Here is a 21311-nt window from a genome sequence, read left to right on the forward strand (position 1 = left end):
CCGCGTTTCAGCACCCCGGACGGGGCCGTCGAGCGGGGGGTTCCCCCGTTCCCCCCGCGCCGCTCCCCGTCCCCGCAACCGGCTCCGGCACCGGGGGGTCCCCCCGGCCTCCCCCGGCCGCCACCGGCTCCGGTCGCCGCGGCCACTCACCCCGCCGCCCCCCCGGGGCCGGGCCCGCCGGGCTCCTCAACGGCGCCGCTGCCACCGCTGCCGCCGTTACCGCTGCTGCTGCCGTCGCTGCTGCCGCCGCCCCGGCCCCGGTTGCTGCCCCCGCAGCGGCCGGCGCGCCCGGGACATGGCGCCTTTAAATGCCCCGCCGGGGGCCCGGCCAGTCCCTCCGCCGCCGCCGCCGCCGCCGCCGCCTGCGCCGCTCCGGCCGCTCCCCCGCCCCCCTCGCCGCGGCGGGGCCTGACTACGTCACGCGGCGCGCGACGAGGCCGCCGCCGCCATCTTGGGGGCGGCGGGCGCCCGCCGCGCGGCCCCGTCGCCATGTTGCCGCCTCCTTCCGCCCCGCGCCGAAACCGCCTCTTCCTCCTCCCTCCCCGGCGCCGCCTCGCCCGCCCCGGCGGAGGCGCCGCCTCACCCTCCCCCTCCTCCTCCTCCCGCCGTCGCGCAGCCGATGACGTCGCAGCTCGCTGCGCGCCGCCATGTTGGGAGTGGCGCGCGTGGGGAGGGGGCCGGGGGGCGCGGCGACCTTCCAGGGGGGAGGGGGGAGGAGCGCGTGGCGGCGGCAAGGCCTTTGCGTCATCGCTGCGCGACGGCCCTCGCGCGGCCGCCATCTTAGGAGTGGCGGAGGGAGACGGTCCCTGTCAGTGGGGGAGGACCCGGGGCCTCCATGGGGGCGGGAACCCCCCACCCTGCTCGGGTCCCCATGGACCTGCCTTGGGGTCCTCATGGTCCTGCCATAGTCCTGTCATGGACCTGCCATGGGGTCCCCATGGTCCTGCCAGTCTTGACCTTCCTTGTGGTTCCCCATGGACCTGCCATGCGGTCCCCATGGTCCTGTCATGCTCCTGCCATGGACCTGCCATGGGGTCCCCATGGACCTGCCATTCTTGACCTTCTTTGGGGTCCCCATGGTCTTGCCCCATGGCGCTGCCTGAATTCTTCTCCCTTGACTTGCCACAGTGTCCCTATCCTCTTTTCAAGGTCCTGCCATGGGATCTCCGTGGTCCTGCCGTCCTTGACCTGCTCTGGGTCCCCATGGGGGTCCCTACGGTCTTGTCAAGGTCCTGCCCCATGGTGCTACCTTGTATGTCCGTAGTCCTGACCTGCTTCTGCCTCATGTACCTGCCCCGGGGGTCTCCATGGTCCTGTTGAGGTTCTTCCCCATGGAGACTCCACGGTCCTTGCATCCTTGACCCTACTTGGGATGCCCATCGTCCTGGCTTGTGTCTCCATGGTCCTGACCTGGTTCTGCCCCATGGTATCTTCACGGTCCTGCCCAGGTTTATCCATTTATCCCTTCAGTGGCCCCATTTCAGGCCTTAGTGGTGACAATTTTCATCCATCCCCAACTTTAGCCGACCAGGCACAAAAGCCACCAGCTCCATAGATGTCCTCGGCTCTTGCCCAGAGGCCCCAGAAGAGCTTCCACGGGACGCGATGGCCTTGGGGACACAACCAGGACCTCCTCGGAGTAACGCCGACACTTTATTGCCTGGGGACACCGGAGGCGACGTGGCTCCGCCGTGTCACACGCTGGTGGCCTGGGCATCGTCACCGCTCTCGTCCCGGCTCGGCGCCCGCCGGACCATCCGGATGGGGCGGCCCAGGAGCTGGGCGACGGCGCCGCGCAGCTCCCCGTGCTCCCGCTCCAGCGCCGACAGCCGCGTCTCCTGCGGGGCCACCGCGTCAGCCCCGCGCCCTGGGGACGCCGGCGCCGCGCCGGCGGCCCGCTCTTACCAGTGCTCGGCCCTTCTCCTCGCTGGCCTTCAGCCTCTCCAGGTCCTTCTTGCGGGCGCCCTCGGCGGAGGTCAACCTGCAGGAGACCAAGGTTTGGGTGCCCAGAGCAGACCCATTGTCACTGCCATGTCCAGAGTTGGGTGCCCAGAGCAGGCCCATCACAACCGCAAGGTGCCCAGATTTGGGTACACAGGGCAGACCCATCACCATGAGGTGTCCAAATTGGGTGCACCTTCACCACCAGGTGCCCAGAGTAGACCCATCATCACTACCATGTCCAGAGTTGGGTGCCCAGAGCAGACCCATTGTCACCACCATGTCCAGAGTTGGGTGCCCAGAGCAGACCCATCACAACCGCAAGGTGCCCAGATTTGGGTACACAGGGCAGACCCATCACCATGAGGTGTCCAAAATTGGGTGCCCAGTGCAGACCCTTCATCACCAGGTGCCCAGATTTGGGTGCCCCGAGCAGACCCATCACCACCATGACCAGAGTTGGGTGCTCGGTGCAGACCGATGACCAGCAGGTACCCAAAATTGGGTGCCCAGTGCAGACCCATCACCATGAGGTGTCCAGAATTGGGTGCCCAGAGCAGACCCTTCATCACCAGGTGCCCAGATTCGGGTGCCCAGAGCAGACCCATCACCACCATGTCCAGAGTTGGGTGCCCAGTGCAGACCCCTCATCACCAGGTGCCCAGTTTCGGGTGCCCAGAGCAGACTCATTGTCACCACCATGTTGAGAGTTGGGTGCCCAGAGCAGACCCATCACCACCAAGTTCAAAGTTGGGTGCCTGATGCAGACCCATCACAACCAGGTGCCCAAAATTGGGTGCCCGGTGCAGACCCATCACCATGAGGTGTCCAAAATTGGGTGCCCAGTACAGACCCTTCATCACCAGGTGCCCAGATTCGGGTGCCCAGAGCAGACCCATCACCACCATGTCCAGAGTTGGGTGCCCAGAGCAGACCCATCACAACCGCAAGGTGCCCAGATTTGGGTACACAGGGTAGACCCATCACCATGAGGTGTCCAAATTGGGTGCGTCTTCATCACCAGGTGCCCAGATTTGGGTACACAGAGCAGACCCATCACCATGAGATGCCCAGATTTGGGTACACAGAGCAGACCCATCACCACCATGACCGAACTTGGGTTCTCGGTACAGACCCATGACCACCAGGTGCCCAAAATTGGGTGCCCAGAGCAGACCCATCACAACCGCAAGGTGCCCAGATTTGGGTACACAGGGCAGACCCATCACCATGAGGTGTCCAAATTGGGTGCACCTTCACCACCAGGTGCCCAGAGTAGACCCATCATCACTACCATGTCCAGAGTTGGGTGCCCAGAGCAGACCCATTGTCACCATCATGTCCAGAGTTGGGTGCTCAGAGCAGACTCATCACGACCACAAGGTGCCCAGATTTGGGTACACAGGGTAGACCCATCACCACCATGACCGGAGTTGGGTGCTCGGTGCAGATCCATGACTACCAGGTGCCCGAAATTGGATGCCCAGTGCAGACCCCTCATCACCAGGTGCCCAGATTCGGGTGCCCAGAGCGAACTCATTGTCACCACCATGTTCAGAGTTGGGTGCCCAGAGCAGACCCATCATCACTACCATGTCCAGAGCTGGGTGCTCGGTGCAGATCCATGACCACCAGGTGCCCAAAATTGGGTGCCCAGTGCAGACCCATCACCATGAGGGGCACAAAATTGGGTGCCCAGTACAGACCCTTCATCACCAGGTGCCCAGATTCGGGTGCCCAGAGCAGACCCATCACAACCGCAAGGTGCCCAGATTTGGGTACATAGGGTAGACCCATCACCATGAGGTGTCCAAAATTGGGTGCCCAGTCCAGACCCTTCGTCATCAGGTGCCCAGATTTGGGTGTCCAGTGCAGACCCGTCACCACCATGTCCAGATTTGGGTGAAAGCTGCAGCCTCGTAACCCTGGGACCTCCCCATCGCCACCCCTGTCCCCTACGCTCCCTACCTGGCGCCCAGGTTGGCCAAGCGTGCGTTGGCCTCCTCCAGCTGCGCCCGCAGCCGCTCCAGGTGCTGCCGCTGCTGGACCTGCTCCTCCCGCAGCCCGCGGTGCTCGGCCTCCGCCGCCTCCACCCGGGCCTCTGCCGCCAGCTGCCTCTCCCGGCTCTCGGCCACCTCCTTCCGCAGCGCCTCGATGAGCCGCCCGTGCTGCCGAGAGGGACGTCGGCGTTGGGGGAGCCACCACCCAACAGGGATGGCATTGGGACAGCCACCACCCAATGGGGACGTCAGCGTTGGGAGAGCCACCACCCAACAGGGATGGCATTGGGAGAGCCACCACCCAACAGAGATGGCATTAAGGGAGCCACTGCCCAACAGGGATGGCACTGAGGGAGCCACCACCCAATGAGGATGTCAGTGTTGGGGGAGCCACCACCCAACGGGGACGTCGGCGTTGGGGGATGCACTACCCAATGGAGATGGCACTGGGGACGTCAGTGTTGGAGGAGCCATCACCCAACAGGGATGGCATTGGGAGAGCCACCACCCAACACGGATGGTACTGAGGGAGCCGCAACGCAATGGGGATGTCAGTGTTGGGGGAGCCACCACGCAATGGGGATGGCACTGGGGACATCAATGTTGGGGGAGCCATCACCCAGCAGGGATGGCATTGGGAGAGCCGCCACCCAACGGGAACATCAGTGTTGGGGGAACCACCATCCAACAGGGATGGTGTTGGGGAAGCGACCACTCAACGGGGACATCAATGTTGGCGGAGCCACCACCGATGGGGACGTCAGTGTTGGGGAAGCCACCAACCAACGGGGATGGCATTGAGGGACCCACCACCCAATGGGGATGTCAGTGTTGTCATAGCCACCCCCCAACAGGGATGGTGTTGGAGACATCAGTGTTGGGAGAGAGACCACCCAATGGGAACGTCAGTGTTGAGGGAGCCACCACCCAACAGGGGTGGTGTTGGGGGAGAGACCACCCAATGGGAACGTCAGTGTTGAGGGAGCCACCACCCAACAGGGATGGCATTGAGGGAGCCACTGCCTAATGGGGACGTCGTTTTTGGGGGACCCACCACCCAACGGGGATGGCACTGGGGACATCAGTGTTGGGGGAGTCACTGCCCAACGGGGATGGCATTGAGGGAGCCACCGCCTAATGGGAACGTCAGTTTTGGGGGACCCACCACCCAACGGGGATGTCCATGTTGGGGTAGCCACCACCCAACAGGGATGGCATTAAGGGACCCACCACCCAACAGGGATGTCGTTGGGAGAACTACCGCCCAACGGGGACATCATTGGGGAAGTCCCCAGGCGCGGGGCGCTGGCGTTACCTTCTCCAGCGGCCGCATGGCGTAGAGCTCTCCGGGCGCCGCGGCGGCGGCGGCGTCCTCCGCGTAGCGCTGCCACGGCACCGCCGGCTTGCGGGGCAGCGATGCCGAGAAGCGCAGCTTGGAGCGGCCCTACCGGAGGACACGTCACCGTCAGCCCGGCCGCCCCGGCGCGGCGCCGGCGCCCGCGCGGCGGCCGTCGCTCACCGGGGCGTCGCGGGCCAGCGGGGACCCCGCGCCGCGGTGGCCGGGCGCCTCGGCCACGTGCTCGGCGCTGCTCTGCTTGCGCAGGCGCCGTGCGGCCTTGCTCTGCGCCGGCACGCTCTGCGCGCGCTGCACGTGCCGCCGCTCGCGGGGCGGCCGCGGCGACGGCGACGGCTCCGGCTCCGCTCCGTCCTCGCGGCTCCGCGCCCGGCGGATGCTGGTGAGCGACTGGCTCTTGATGAGGGGGCTGTGCTTGCTCAGCTCCCGCGGCGGCACGAAGCCCGGCTTGGAGCTCTCGGCCGAGCCGCGCGGAGAGCTGCCGGGGGACGCGTGGGGAACGGAGACGGTGAGAGGAGGAGCATCCCCGGAACCCAACCGAGACCATCCCCGGAACCCAACTGGGACCAGGACCATCCCCTCAACCCACCAGGACCATCCCCTGAACCCAACCGGGACCATCCCCTGAACCTGCCAGGACCATCCCCTGAACCCGGCTGGGACTATCCCCTGAATCCAACCAGGACCATCCCCTGAACCCAATCGGGACCATCCCCTGAATCCACCAGGACCATCCCCTGAACCCAACCGGGACCATCCCCGGAACCCAACCGGGACCATCCCCTGAATCCAACCAGGACCATCCCCTGAACCCAATCGGGACCATCCCCTGAATCCACCAGGACCATCCCCTGAACCTAACTGGGACCATCCCCTGAACCCGCCAGGACCATCCCCCTGAACCCAACCGGGATCATCCCCTGACCCCAACCGGGACCATCTCCTGAATCCACCAGGACCATCCCCTGAACCCAACCGGACCATCCCCTGAACCCAGCTGGGACCAGGACCATCCCCTGAACCCAACCGGGACCATCCCCTGAACCCGCCAGGACCATCCCCTGAACCCAACCGGGACCATCCCCTGAACCCGCCAGGACCATACCCTGAATCCAACTGGGACCAGCCCCTGAACCCAACTGGGATCAGAACCATCTCCTGAACCCAACTGGGACCATCCCCTGAACCCACCAGGACCATCCCCTAAACCCACCCGTCCGGGTGTCCCCTGCACCCAAGTTCCTCCAGATCCCCCAGCCTTGCGTGTCCCCCCACCGGTACCTTCGCTCCACGGTGGAGCTGAGGCGGACGGAGACGGGGACGGGGGTGCCTTCCCGGATGGCCGTGAGGATGGTGGGCAGCGGCTCCAGCTCCTCCTGCGTGGCCTGTCGGGGCAAGACAGAGCTGTTTTGGGGACGGCGGGTGGCCATGGGGCAGGTACCATCTCTGGCAGTGGGTGCCCAGTTCTGCACATGAGGAGAAGGAACCAGCTGGTCTCTCCGACCACCCCTGGGGGCATGTGGCATCAGGTGGCACCTGGTCGAGGCCGGAGAAAATGTCACAGAGCAGGAGGTGGAGAGTGGCGAGCTCCAGGGCCAGGTCCACGTAGCCGTCGTAGGTGGCCATGCTGGCGCTGCTCTCGGGGTTGGCCACGCTCTGCAGGAAGGTTCTCATGACGCTCCAGTTGTCCTCCAGGAACCCGTTCATGAAGCCCATGTAGGCCTCCTTCTCGCCAAACCTGGGGACCGCGGTGCTTTGTCACCCACAGGCCAGGCCGTCAAGGTGAGGACCACCGTGACCATGGGTCAACCCTGCTAGGACCAGCACCATCCCCTGAAACCATCAGGACCATCCCTTGAACCTAGCTGGGACCAGGACCATCCCCAGAACCCATCAGGACCATCCCTTGAACCCTCCCATGACCACAGCCCAGTACATTGCCACATCCTTGGATCTGTCACCACCATGCCCATGGGCCAGGCCACAGCAAGCCATACATGAGGCTCTGCTGGTGCCAACCTCATGCGTAAGGAAGTCCTCTGCTGCCCCATGGACAATTCATGGCATGCAGGGGACATCCCTGCTGCCCCATGGTGTGAAGGGGACATTCCTGCAGCCTGATGACATGTGCTGGAAGTCCCTCCTGCCCCATGGCCAGTCCTTGGTGTGTAGGACACATCCCTCCTGCCCCATGGGATGTAGGGGACATCCCTACTGTCCCCTGGTGCATAGGGGAGGTCCCTACTGCTCCATGGGGTGTAGAGGACACTTTTGCTGCTCCATGGCACGTAGGGGACATCTCTAGCACCTCATGGGGCATAGAAGTCCCCCATGCTCCATGGCACATTAGGGACATCTCATCTGCCCCGTGGCACATCGGGGACATCCTTGCTGTCCCATGATGCTCTATGGGGTGACCAGCCCCACTAGAGCAAGCCCATCAGGTGCCACCTCCCCAGCAGCTGTCACCTCCCCGTGACAGCGCCATGCTGGGACCTACGTGGTGAAGTTGGCCAGGTTCTGGATGACCTTGGCCACCAGGGTGAGGGTGCGAGCGGTGGCCTCGCTGGGGTACTCCTGGACGAGGCCGAAGAGGCTGGGCGACATGACGGCGGGGCACAGGAACCGCAGGAAGAGCGAGGCCGACACCAGGCGCTGCCCGATGGCCTCCTTGCCCCGCGCCGCGCACTCCTCCTGCCACGCCGCGAAGATCTCGCCCAGCTCCGCCGGGAAGGCGCTGCGGGGAGCCGTGACACGAGGGGTGTCGGGATGGCCGATGTCCCCGGGGACCCTCCGCGCACCACGGTGTCCACCGCACCGCGTGGTGGCCGTGCGCATCCTTGTGGTTCTCCCCATGCCTGTCCCCAAGCTTGTCCCTGGGTCCTTCCCAATGCTGGTACATGTCCCCATGCCCGTCACGGTGCTGATGTCCATCCTCAACCCTGTTCTGTGCCCATTCTAGTCATCCCAGGCCCATCCTGGTGCCACTGTCCATCCCCATGACCAACCACCACCAATGTTCACCCCCAACACCATTCCCATTCCTGTCCCACTGCTTGTCCCCATGCCCAACCACATGCCCATGTCGGAGGTGGCCCTGCTGCCCCCTGGCCAGGCCTTGGCACATAGAGGACGACCCCATGCCCATTCTGGTGCCAGGACCCATCTCCATCATCATCATCCCAGTGCCAGCCTCCAAGCTTGTCCCCATGTCCGTCCCATCGCCCGTGCCAATGCCATCCCCACGTCCGTCCCCAAGGCTGTCCGCATGCCGGTGTGACGCAGCCCTCACTCGCAGGACGTGGCGATGCGCTGGAAGGTCTCCTCGCAGACCTGCCGCAGGTTGTTCTGGTTGTCGGAGAGGTCGAGGCCGGCGCATTTGCTGGGATCGACCTCGCAGGAGTCATCCGAGGTGCAGAGCTGGGCCACGGCCTCCCCTGGGCACCAGGACATTGAGGACATTGTCTGGCCACCACCATGGGCTACATCCCCATGGATGTCCTTCACCCCCATAGCCCAACATGTCCTGCACCTCATAAAATCCTGTAGCATCTCCTAACACCCTGACCATGGCCAACATGTCCTACAGCCCCCACAACATCTCCTAATGCCCCGTAATTCCCCTCCAAAAAACGTACCTAGTGTGTCCTGGAGGTACTTGCCCCCCACCAGTTTCATGTACTCGTCGATGGCCTTGGTGGCCAGCGTGTTCTCACGGAAGATGAGCGCCTCGCGGTCATCGAAGCGGTCCAGCTCAGCCACGCCAAGGTCAATGAGGAAGGCCTATGAGGATGGATGGCATCTGTGGGCTCGGAGGACAGCCGGAGTCTCCAAACCACCTTGCCCAACCTGGTCTGGACAGTTTCTGGCTCTGCTGGGACCTCCTGGATTGCCTTTCGTGTCCTATCCCAGCCCATTACCTCTCATCACATCCCATCTCCACCTGGCTTCCATGACTCACCCATGCCATGTCATCCCATCCCACCCCATCCCAAACCCCTCTGGGCAGTTCTGGCTCTTCTGACACCCCTCAAATCACCTTTCCCATCTCATCCCATCCCCCTTTGAGCAGTACCCAACTCTCTTGGCACCCAAGACTCATCCATCCCATGCTAACTCACTCAATGCCCATCTCACCCCCCAACCAAGTGGATGCCACCTTGGGAAATGTCCATCTCATCCCAATCCACCATGCCCATGCCACCTTGGGTAATGTCCATCTCAACCCAATCCCACCACGTCCATCTCATCCTGGGCAATGCCCATCTCACCCCAACCCCACAATGTCCATCTCGCCCTGGGCAATGCCCATCTCATCCCAACCCCACCATGCCCATGCCACCTTCGGTAATGTCCATCTCAACCCAATCCCACCACGTCCATCTCACCCTGGGCAATGCCCATCTCAACCCAACCCACCACGTCCATTCACCCTGGGCAATGCCCATCTCATCCCAAACCCACCATGTCCATCTCACTCTGGGCAGTCCCCATCTCATCCCAATCCCACCATGCCCATGCCACCTTGGGCAATGCCCATCTCAACCCAACCCACCACGTCCATTCACCCTGGGCAATGCCCATCTCATCCCAAACCCACCATGCCCATTCCACCTTGGGCAATGCTCATCTCACCCCAACCCCACCACGTCCATCTCACCTTGGGCAATGCCCATCTCACCCCAACCCCACCACGTCCATCTCATCTTGGGCAATGCCCATCTCACCCCAACCCCGCCATGCCCATGCCACCTCGGGCTGTGCCCCTGCCACCCTGGGCAGCACCCGCTCTACCTTGGCCTTGCCCGTGCTCTGCAGGACGTGGACCAGGGCGCCGGCCAGCTCCTCCTTGTGCCGCACGGCGATGACGGGCTCCAGGCGGGCGCACAGCTCCCGGTAGTGGAAGGTGATGAACTCGGCCAGCTCCTTGTAGCGCACGATGGGCAGCACCCGCACCTCCTGGTAGCGCCCGCGCACCCTCACGGCCGGCGGCCGCTCGCGGCCCGCCGGGTGCCCGGGGCCGCTCAGCGGGTACCACCGCTCCAGCGGCTGCCGCGCCGAGGCCGCCAGCTCGCCCAAGGGGACGGTGACGGAGGCCAAGGGCTCGCGGGGCCGCCCGTCGTCCTCGCGGCACAGGGCCAATGTGAGGGTGCGGGCGCGCGGCAAGGCTGCCAACTGGAAGAGCTCGCCCCAGAAGAGCTCGCCACCGGGGCCGGCGGCCTTGGCCGTGGTGCGGGCGTAGAGCGCGCCGTCCAGGTGGAGCTGGCAGCGGAGGCGGCGCCGCGGCGGAAGGTCCCGCGCCTCGTACACCCAGAGGGTGAGCGCCAGCTCCACGCGCTCGCAGTTGTCCTGGGGATGGGAGGGGACGTTGGGGATGGGCAGGGGTGGAGGCGTTGGGGTGGGGATGGAAGAGGATGGAGGGGATGGAGGCATCTGGATGGGGGTGGAGGAACAGGACAGGACATGGGATGGGAAAGGATGGAGACATCTGGATGGGGATGATGGGACAGGAGGGGACACGGGATGGGAAGGATGGAGGCATCTGGGTGGGGATGGAGGAACAGGACAGGACATGGGATGGGAAAGGATGGAGGCAACTGGGTGGGGATGGAAGGACGGAAGAGGATGGAGGGGATGGAGGCATCTGGATGTGGATGGAGGAACAGGAGGGGACATGGGATGGGAAAGGATGGAGGCATCTGGGTGGGGATGGAGGAACAGGACAGGACACGGGATGGGAAAGGATGGAGGCATCTGGGTGGGGATGGAAGGATGGAAGAGGATGGAGGGGATGGAGGCATCTGGATGGGGATGTAGGAACAGGGCAGGACACGGGATGGGAAAGAATGGAGGCATCTGGGTGGGGATGGAAGGACGGAAGAGGATGGAGGGGATGGAGGCATCTGGATGGGGGTGGAGGAACAGGACAGGACACGGGATGGGAAAGGATGGAGGCGTCTGGATGGGGATGATGGGACGGGAGGGGACATGGGATGGGAAAGGATGGAAGCATCTGGGTGGGGATGGAAGGACAGGAGGGGACATGGGATGGGAAAGGATGGAGGCATCTGGGTGGGGATGGAAGGACGGAAGAGGATAGAGGGGATGGAGGCATCTGGATGTGGATGGAGGAACAGGAGGGGACATGGGATGGGAAAGGATGGAGGCATCTGGATGGGGATGATGGGACAGGAGGGGACACGGGATGGGAAGGATGGAGGCATCTGGGTGGGGATGGAAGGACGGAAGAGGATGGAGGGGATGGAGGCATCTGGATGGGGGTGGAGACACAGGAGGGGACACGGGGTGGGAAAGGATGGAGGCATCTGGGTGGAGATGCATGGACAGAAAATGGAGGGGGGATGGAGGCATCTGGATGGGGATGACGGGACAAGAAGGGACATTGGGGATGAGAAGGGAAGGAGGCATCTGGACGGGGATGGAGGAACAGGGGGGACCTGGGGACACAGGGGACGGGAGCACCTTGTCCCACCTTGTTGGGCTGCACAGTGCGGCGCAGGTTCTCGATCCAGCGGTCCCGCTCGGCCAGGGAGGTGCAGCCAAAGGAGCGGCTGCCCTCGCCCGTGATGATCTGGGTGCCACGAGAGGGTTGGAGGGCGAGGGGGGCACCCAAGGGTGCCCGGGGGGGGGACCCCGGCGTGGGGGCTGGGGCGGGGGGAGCCTGCACAAGGGACTGGGTGCCCTGGATGCTGCATGGGGTGACACTGGGTGCTCCTCAGGGTGACACTGGGTGCGCCGGCTGCTGGATGGGGTGACACTGGGTGCCCTGGGAGCTCCTCATGGTGACACCGGGTGCATGGGATGACACTGGGTGCCCTGGGAGCTCCTCAGAGTGCCACTGGGTGCATGGGACAGTGCTGGGTTCCCTGGGAACTCCTCAGGGTGACACAGAGTGGCCTGGGAGCTGCATGGGGTGATACTGGGTGCCCCCAGGATGACACTGGGTGCCCTGGGAGCTCCTCAGGGTGACACAGAGTGGCCTGGGAGCTGCATGGAGTGACACTGGGTGCCCCAGCTGCTGGATGGGGTGCCACTGGGTGCATGGGGCAGCGCTGGGTGCCCTGGGAGCTGCTCAGGGTGACACTGGGTGCCCTGGGAGCTGCATGGGGTGACACTGGGTGCATGGGGCAGCACTGGGTGCCCTGGGAGCTCCTCAGGGTGGCACTGGGTGCCCTGGGAGCTGCATGGGGTGACACTGGGTGCATGGGGCAGTGCTGGGTGCCCTGGGAGCTCCTTAGGGTGACACTGAGTGCCCTGGGAGCTGCATGGGGTGGTACTGGGTGCCCCCAGGGTGACACTGGGTGCCCTGGGTGCTGCTCTGGGTGACACTGAGTGGCCTGGGAGCTGCATGGGGTGATACTGGGTGCCCCCAGGGTGACACTGGGTGCCCTGGGTGCTCCTCAGGGTGACACAGAGTGGCCTGGGAGCTGCATGGGGTGGTACTGGGTGCCCCCAGGGTGACACTGGGTGCATGGGACAGTGCTGGGTGCCCTGGGCGCTGCTCAGGGTGACACAGGGCACTCTGGGTGCAGCAGAGGGTGGCACTGGGTGCCCCACGTGCTGCACCGGGTGCCACCGGGCGCCCATCGCGCCCTACCTGGAAGCAGAACCTCTCGCCCACGATGCTGCCGTGCACGGGGCGCACGATGACGTTGTCCCCGCTCAGGTCGAGCTCGGCGGCGCTCGGCGGTGGCAGCAGCGACTCGCGGGAGCCCGACCGGCTCGGCGCCCTGCGGGGACCCCGCGCTGTCACCCGCTGTCCCCGTGTCCCCACAACGCCCACCGCATCACCCTACCTCTCGCCATCGGCACCAGGCACTGCTGGCGGCTCCACTCTGGCTCCGCCGCGGATTTTCCGCTCCCGCAGGCGCTTCCATAGCAGCCCCTGGGGATGGGATTGATATTTTTGGGTGCTCGGAGGGTGCTGAGCTCCCTGGGGTGGGCGTGTGGGTGCCACTCACCTTGACGGTGCCAGGCTGGGTGGCTTCGCTCTCGGTGCCCTTGGCCGCGGTCCGGCCGCTGCGCTCGTCCGCGGGTGGCTCTGCGGGGATGGAGCGGGTGCTGGGTCAGAGCTGAGCACCCTATGGGTGCAAAGGTGGCTCCCCAGGGTGCTGGAGCGCAAGGAAGGATGTCCCTGGTCCTCTGTGTGCTGCTGTTGCTTCAACGTGGCTTCAGGTGATGGTTGCACAGCTCCAAACTGCACCCAGGTGCCTCCATCCTGCACCCATCCAGCTCCTGCACCCATCCAACTCCATCCTGCACCCAGATGGGTCCATCCTGCACCCATCCAGCTCCTGCACCCATCCAACTCCATCCTGCACCCATCTAGTTCCATCCTACACCCACCCTGCTCCATCCTGGAACCCATCCTGCTCCATCCTGGAATCATCCAGCTCCGTCCTGAACATATCCAGCACCCATCCAGTTCCATTCCAGAACCATCCAGCACCCAGGTGGCTCCGTCCTGCACCCATCCAGTTCCATCCTGCACCCATCCAACTCCACCCTGATCCATCCAGCTGCATCCTGCACCCATCCGGTTCCATCCTGCACCCATCCAACTCCATCCTGATCCATCCAGCTGCATCCTGCATCCAGGTGGGTCCATCTTGCACCCATCCAGTTCCATCCTGCACCCATCCAACTCCATCCTGATCCATCCAACTCCATCCTGCACCCATCCAGTTCCATCCTGCACCCATCCAGCTCCATCCAGCTCCATCCCGCACCCAGGTGGCTCCATCCCGCACTCATCCAGTTCCATCCTGCACCCATCCAACTCCATCCTGATCCATCCAGCTGCATCCTGCACCCAGGTGGGTCCATCCTGCACCCATCCAGTTCCATCCTGCACCCATCCAACTCTATCCTGATCCATCCAGCTGCATCCTGCACCCAGGTGGGTCCATCCTGCACCCATCCAGTTCCATCCTGCACCCATCCAACTCCATCCTGATCCATCCAGCTGCATCCTGCACCCAGGTGGGTCCATCCCGCACCCATCCAGTTCCATCCTGCACCCATCCAGTTCCATCCTGCACCCATCCAACTCCATCCTGATCCATCCAGCTGCATCCTGCACCCAGGTGGGTCCATCCCGCACCCATCCAGTTCCATCCTGCACCCATCCAACTCCATCCTGATCCATCCAGCTGCATCCTGCACCCAGGTGGGTCCATCCTGCACCCATCCAGTTCCATCCTGCACCCATCCAACTCCATCCTGATCCATCCAGCTCCATCCTGGCCCACTCGACTCCATTCCACACCCATCCAGCCCCCATCCTGCACCCCGGCACTTCCTTCCTGCACCCGCGCGGCTCCATCCTGCACCTTCGTGCAAGGAGTGACCCAGTGACCGTCCCTCCTCTCCGGACCGGGACGGACAGCCGAGGAGGCCACTCACCTCCTGGGCGCGCGGCGCAGAGCACCCAGCGCCGGGGCCCCATGGCCGGTGGCGCGCGGTGGCCCCGGGAGGAAGCCGAGGGAGGGTTATCGCTGGAATCAGCACACGCAGCAGCGGGGAGGAAGCGGGGGGAGCGTGGGGGGTGGCACGGTGCATGGTGTGGTGCAGGACGTGGTGCATGGCGCGGTGGGGAGCATGCGACGTAGCATGGTGGAGAGCATGGGAGGTGGCACGGTGGACAGCATGGTGCAGGACGTGGTGCATGGTATGGTGGAGAGCATGACGGGTGGCATGGTGGACAGCATGGTGCAGGACATGGTGCATTCCGTGGTGGAGAGCATGGTGCAGGACATGGTGCATGGTATGGTGGAGAGCATGGAAGGTGGCATGGTGCACGGCACGGTGCAGGACGTGGTGCATGGTATGGTGGAGAGCGTGGGAGGTGGCACAGTGCATGGCACAGTGCAGGACGTGGTGCATGGCATGGTGGAGAGCATGGGGGGTGGCACGGTGGACAGCATGGTGCAGGACGTGGTGCATGGTATGGTGGAGAGCATGGCGGGTGGCATGGTGGAGAGCACGGTGCAGGACATGGTGCATGGCATGGTGAAGAGCATGGGAGGTGGCATGGTGCATGGCAAGGTGCAGGACATGGTGCATGGCACGGTGCAGGACATGGTGCATGGTGTGGTGGAGAGCATGGGAGGTGGCATGGTGCATGGCACGGTGCAGGACGTGGCGCATGGCATGGTGGAGAGCATGGTGCAGGATGTGGTGCATGGTATGGCGGAGAGCATGGAAGGTGGCATGGTGCACGGCACGGTGCAGGACGTGGTGCATGGTATGGTGGAGAGCATGGAAGGTGGCATGGTGCATGGCACGGTGCAGGACATGGTGCATGGCGTGGTGGGAAGTGTGGGAGGTGGCACGGTGCATGGCACGGTGCAGGACATGGTGCATGTTGTGGTGGAGAGCATGGGAGGTGGCACGGTGGAGAGCATGGTGCAAGACGTGGTTCATGGCATGGTGGAGAGCATGGGACGTGGCATGGTGCAGGACATGGTTCTTGGCATGGGGGAGAGCATGCAACATGCCATATTGCAAAGCATAGTGGAGAACATGGCACCTGGCATGGTGCACACCAAGGGACATGCCATGGTGCAGGACATGTCTCTTAGTATGGTGGAGAACATGGGACATGCCATGTTGCAAAGCACGGTGGACAACATGGGACGTGGCATGGTGCACACCAAGGGACATGCCATGGTGCAGGACATGTTTCATGGGGACGGGGCACGCTGCGGCTCCGGTCTGCACCCATGCGCACAGGCCCCACACCCACGTGTTCCAGCACCCGCCACCACGTGTGGCACCCATGGGGGCCTTGCTCACCAGGGTCCCTCCTGGCACCCGCTGGGTGCAGGCTGGTGCTCTCGGAGATGGAGCTGCCGGTCCGGGTCCGGCTCCTGAGCAAAACCTGAGGGTGGACATGGGTCAGGTGCCACCATGGCGCCCGCCTTGGTGGCCCTTTGGGTGCCTGGGAGCTTCCACAGGTGCCACCGCGTCTCACCTCCTCGTCCCTGCCCACGAGCACCAGCTGGCCGTCCACCAGCGAGAAGTTGGAGACGTCCCACACCTGGGCATCGGGCATGGGGGCCAGGGCGGGTGGCACGAGGTGGCCGCTCTCTGGCACTGCGGGCACAGAGGAGGGTGTCACGACTGGGCGGCCACCAGCCACGACGCTGCCTGGCCTGACCATGCCCATGGTGATGCCAGGACACATGTGGCCCACGGCCTTGTCATGGTTGGGGCAACGGTGCCACAGGATGCATGGTGGTGGCCGTGCCACCACTCATGTGGCAACGCTGGGGCATGGTCGTACCTTGGTTGGCATCATCATCCCCAATCTGTCACCATCACCCACCACCCATCATCCTCAGCCTATCGTGATCACCCTCCATCATTGCCCACCCAACCCATCACCATCATCCCTAAGATGTTGCCATCACCCTTCACCACCACCCACTGCCCCCAACGTGTCACCATCATCCGTCTTCATCATCCGCCGCCCAATACATCCTGAACATCACCCATCACTCTCAACCCATCACCCTTCATCATCATCCACCACCCCACCCCATCACCATCACCCTTCATCACCCGTGGCTCCCAAACCATCACCATCATCACCAAGCTGTTGCCATCACCCATCACCCTCATCCTCCACCATTACCCACCACCCATCACCCCCAACCCATCACCCTCATCCACCACCCTCAACCCATCACCCTCATCCTTCACCATCACCCACCACCCATCGTCCCCAATCTATCACGATCGCTCTCCATCATCGCTCACCACCCATCGCACCCAACCCACCCAGCAGACCTGACCCCCATGACGTCCCCATACCCGGTGCGTCATGGGGCGCCCGCTCAGCCCTGGCCCCGCTCTCCACGGGAGCTTTCTTCTTGGACATGGAGCGCAGGTACTTCTGCAACGTGGTCTTGCCACCCTGGGGCTCCTTGGCCACCTTGGAGGGTGCTGAGAAAGCCCTTTGGAAGAGGGACCTCCGGGTGTTGGATTTGGCTGCTCCGGGTGTCCCAGAGCTGCCTTTTCCCACGGCATCCTCGGCGCTGTCGGATTCGGGTTGGCTGTAGGAACGTTTCCATCCCTGGAGCCGGGTCCAGCGCCGGCTTCCCGGGGACGCGGCGGCCCGGTCCGGCTCCCGCTCGCCGGCCAGCGCCGCCGTTCGCCACTTGTAGGTCTTGAGCAGCGTCTCGGGTCCTGCCGGGGGCTTCTCCACCTCCATCTGAGGGGACAGGGGTGGCCCCGGTGGCCTCAGCACAGCGGGTGCTCGTGGGATGGGGTGGGAGCTCGGGTGCAGGGTGGTGGGAAGGGGACCTTGGAGAGGGCACCCGCGTCCCGGTGTCCCTGTCCGAGCAGTCGCGCTGGGGCACCCCGGTCTGGGCACCCATGTCCAGGTATCTCTGGACACCCAAATCCTGGTGTCCGTGTCCCGGCACCCATGTCTGGACACCCGAATCCTTGTGCCCATGTCCAGATGTCCCTATCCAGGAACTCATATCCTAGCACCCAAATCCAGACATCCCTAACCAGGCACCCAAATCCAGACACCCAGATCCCAACATCCCTATCCAGGTACCCGTATCCTAGCACCCAAATCCAGACATCCCTATCCAGGCACCCCTAATCAGGCACCCCCTATCCAGGTTCCCACATCCAGGCATCCATGTCCCAACATCCCTATCCAGGCACCCATGTCCTGGCACCCATTTCCAGGCACTCTGATCCTGGCATCTGTATCTGGGCACCCAAATCCGGACACACATATCCAGGAATCCCAATCCAGGCACTCCTATCCTAGCACCCAAAACCCGGCACCCCTATCCGGGCCCCCACACCCGGGCACCCAAATCCAGGCACCCAGATCCCAACATCCCTATCCAGGCACCCATATCCTAGCACCCAAATCCAGACATCCCTATCCAGGCACCCCTAACCAGGCACCCCATATCCAGGCATCCATGTCCCAACATCCCTATCCAGGCACCCATGTCCTGGCACCCATTTCCAGGCACCCTGATCCTGGCATCTGTATCTGGGCACCCAAATCCGGACACACATATCCAGGAATCCCAATCCAGGCACTCCTATCCTAGCACCCAAAACCTGGCACCCCTATCCGGGCCCCCACACCCGGGCACCCAAATCCAGGTACCCAGATCCCAACATCCCTATCCAGGCACCCACATTCAGGCACCCAAATCCAGGCACCCATATCCCAACATCCCTATCCAGGCACCCACATCTGGGCACCCAAATCCAGGCACCCAGATCCCAACATCCCTATCCAGGCACCCACATCCAGGCACCCAAATCCTTGCACCCAAATCCAGACATCCCCATCCCCATGGGTGCTCGTGGCACCGGGGTGCCCTTGTCACCCAGGGCCTCCCTGTCCCCATGGGTGCTCATAACACAGGGATGTCCTTGTCACCAAGCTCCCCCCATCCCCGTGGGTGCCCCTGCCCTGCACCGAACCGGTCCCTCCGCGTGGCCCCGTCGGGGCGCGGCGGCGCGGGCTGTCACACGGGTGACACGGAGGCGCGGTGGCCCCGGCGCCGGGTGACACCGGGGGCGGCCGCCCGCAGCCGCCCTGGCCCCGGGTGCGGGCGGGCGCCGGAGATGCTTCCGTTGGGGCCTCTTCCCCTCCGCCGCCGCCGTTTCCTCCCGCCACCTGCTCCTTCCCGCGCAAGGCCCGGGCCGTGGGTGCCCCTCACCCATGGGTGCACGTGGAGGGGATGCAGGATTGGGGACGGAGGGGGGGGTGGCTGCACCCCAAGGCCACCACGTGGTGACAATCCACCCCCCATCCATCTCCAGGCATGGGGTGGGAGTGAGGCGGGTGCCACCACAGCAGCACCCAAACTGGGGGGGTCCCAGCACCCAATGGGGTGGGTGCAGGGGGGCAGGGTGGCGGTGACAGCACTTTTGGGGTCCCTTCACCCGCAGCGTCACCTCCCGTGTCCCAGAGCTCCCCGCACCCCGGTGCCACCATCCCCCGTAGAGCATCATGCCCAGGTGCCACCCACCCGGGGCCACCGCGGCGTCCCCGTGTCCCCCCCGCCCCGGCATCCCGCACCCGTCCCCGGGAGGTACCTGGGGCGCTCGCTGCCTGCCGCGGCACCCGGCCCCGGTTCCTGCCGCCGCCGCTTCCCCATGTGACCGGGCGGGAGTTTCAGTCACACCCTCACCTCCGCCTCTGCACCCGGCTGCTGCGGGTGCTCCGGGTGCTCCGAGCGGGGCCCCAGGGTGCTCCCGGGCACAAAGAGGGAGCCACGGCAGTGGCCATGGCACCGCGGCGGGGACCGGGCACGCTGGTGGGCTCTGTGCCGCACGCTCGGGTCGGTGGGCGTCAGTAGGTTTCAGAGTGAACAGGGAAAGCACTCTGTGTGCAGACTCCCTCCCCCCCCGGCTCCAGGCTTACACGTGTGCACATGTGTGTGCAAATACACACGGAGGTGGCACTTTCCTGCACCCCGTGCCTCAGTTTCCCTCCGCCTTTTATTTTTTTCCCCAAACCACTGTTTTGGCACCAGATTTATTGCTGGATTTCCAGCTCTTTGGCTGATCCGGGTTTGGGACCGCTCCATTGTCCATTCGGATTGGTTCTCATGGACCAGGATCCATCCAGACCTGGAGCCATCTGGACGCAGATCCGCCCAGGCCAATGCCCATCAGATTGGGATCCATCCAGCCCATGGTGCGTCCAGGCTGGCAGCCGTCAAGCCTGGATCCATGGGAATCAGGATCCACCCGGGCCGGCATCCATCCGTGTATCCGATCCTCACTGCGAAGCCAACAAGCTGCAGTCAATCCCAGCATGCTGCATGCCCCATCCCACCAACCCCAACCTCCAACTCCCTTCCCTTCGCTCCCACAGTGCTTGCCATCATTAGGTTTCAGAGTGAATGGGCTTGCGCTGCTCACCTGGGAGTCCTATCCACCATTAGATTCCAGAGTGAACATGCTCACACTCACTCACCTGGAAATGCTCCCACCATTAGGTTCCAGAGTTAACAGCCTCACGTTTGCTCACCTGGAAACCCATCATCATTAGCTTCAGAGTGAACGGGCTCATGCTCGCTCACCTGGAAGTCCCATCCCCATTTGGTTCCAGGATGAACGTGCTCATGATCAGTCACCTGGACACCCAACCACCATTAGGTTCCAGAGTGAATGTGTTCACACTTGCTTAACTGGAAACCCCACCACCATTAGGCTCCAGAGTGAACATGCCCAAGCTTGTTCACTCTGGGAGCCCAGCAATTAGGTTTCAGAGTGAAAACACTTGCTCAGCTCCAGAGTAAACCTGCTCACTCTGCTCACTTGGAAGCCCTGCCACCATTAGACTCCAGAGTGAACATGCTCACACTTGCTTAACTGGAAACCCCACCGCTGTTAGGTTCCAGAGTGAATGTGCACCCAAATCTGGGCACCCAGCTCAGCATTTGCTTAGTTGGAAACCCGTCAGCATTAGGATCCAGAGTAAATGTGCTCACGCCACTCACCTGGAAGTCTTGCCACCATTAGACTCCAGAGTGAATGTGCTTACGCTTGCTTAACTGGAACCCCCATCACTGTTAGGTTCCAGAGTGAATGTGCTCATATTAGCTCAGTCGGAACCCCCACCACCATTAGGCACCAGAGTGAACGTGCTCACGTTTGCTTAACTGGAAATCCCACCACCATTAGGATTCAGAGTGAATGTGCTCATATTAGCTCAGCCGGAACCCCCACCACCATTAGGCACCAGAGCGAACGTCCTCGTGGTCACCTTCAACCCTCCCCACCATTAGGCTCCAGAGTGAACATGCTCACGTTTGCTTAACTGGAAATCCCACCACCATTAGGATTCAGAGTGAACGTGCTCATATTAGCTCAGCCGGAACCCCCACCACCATTAGGCACCAGAACGAATGTGCTCGTGGTCACCTGCAACCCTCCCCCACCATTAGGCTCCAGAGCGAACGTGCTCACGTTTGCTTAACTGGAAATCCCACCAC

The 21311-nt window shown here is 63.4% G+C and overlaps 1 protein-coding gene across 1 annotated transcript; it reads right to left on the reverse strand.

Moving 5' to 3' along the window:
* Positions 1-1694: 1694 nt before the first annotated feature.
* RASAL3 (RAS protein activator like 3) lies at positions 1695-19468 on the reverse strand. Its single transcript, XM_088535126.1, has 19 exons — positions 19405-19468; positions 17134-17533; positions 16292-16413; positions 16114-16198; positions 13278-13357; positions 13113-13201; positions 12914-13046; positions 11789-11887; positions 10090-10644; positions 8934-9078; positions 8588-8732; positions 7796-8032; positions 6832-7033; positions 6577-6680; positions 5461-5773; positions 5257-5385; positions 3910-4109; positions 1906-1981; positions 1695-1838 (listed from the first exon to the last, which is right to left on the reverse strand). Exons 2-19 carry the CDS (start codon positions 17531-17533, stop codon positions 1695-1697), a joined length of 3258 nt encoding a protein of 1085 aa, XP_088391252.1. The 5' UTR covers positions 19405-19468.
* Between the last annotated feature and the right edge of the window lie 1843 nt (positions 19469-21311).

Source organism: Tinamus guttatus, unplaced genomic scaffold, assembly GCF_059628265.1.
Source record: "Tinamus guttatus ecotype Peru unplaced genomic scaffold, ASM5962826v1 Tinamus_guttatus_pri_ptg000617l, whole genome shotgun sequence".
NCBI classification, from domain to species: domain Eukaryota; kingdom Metazoa; phylum Chordata; class Aves; order Tinamiformes; family Tinamidae; genus Tinamus; species Tinamus guttatus.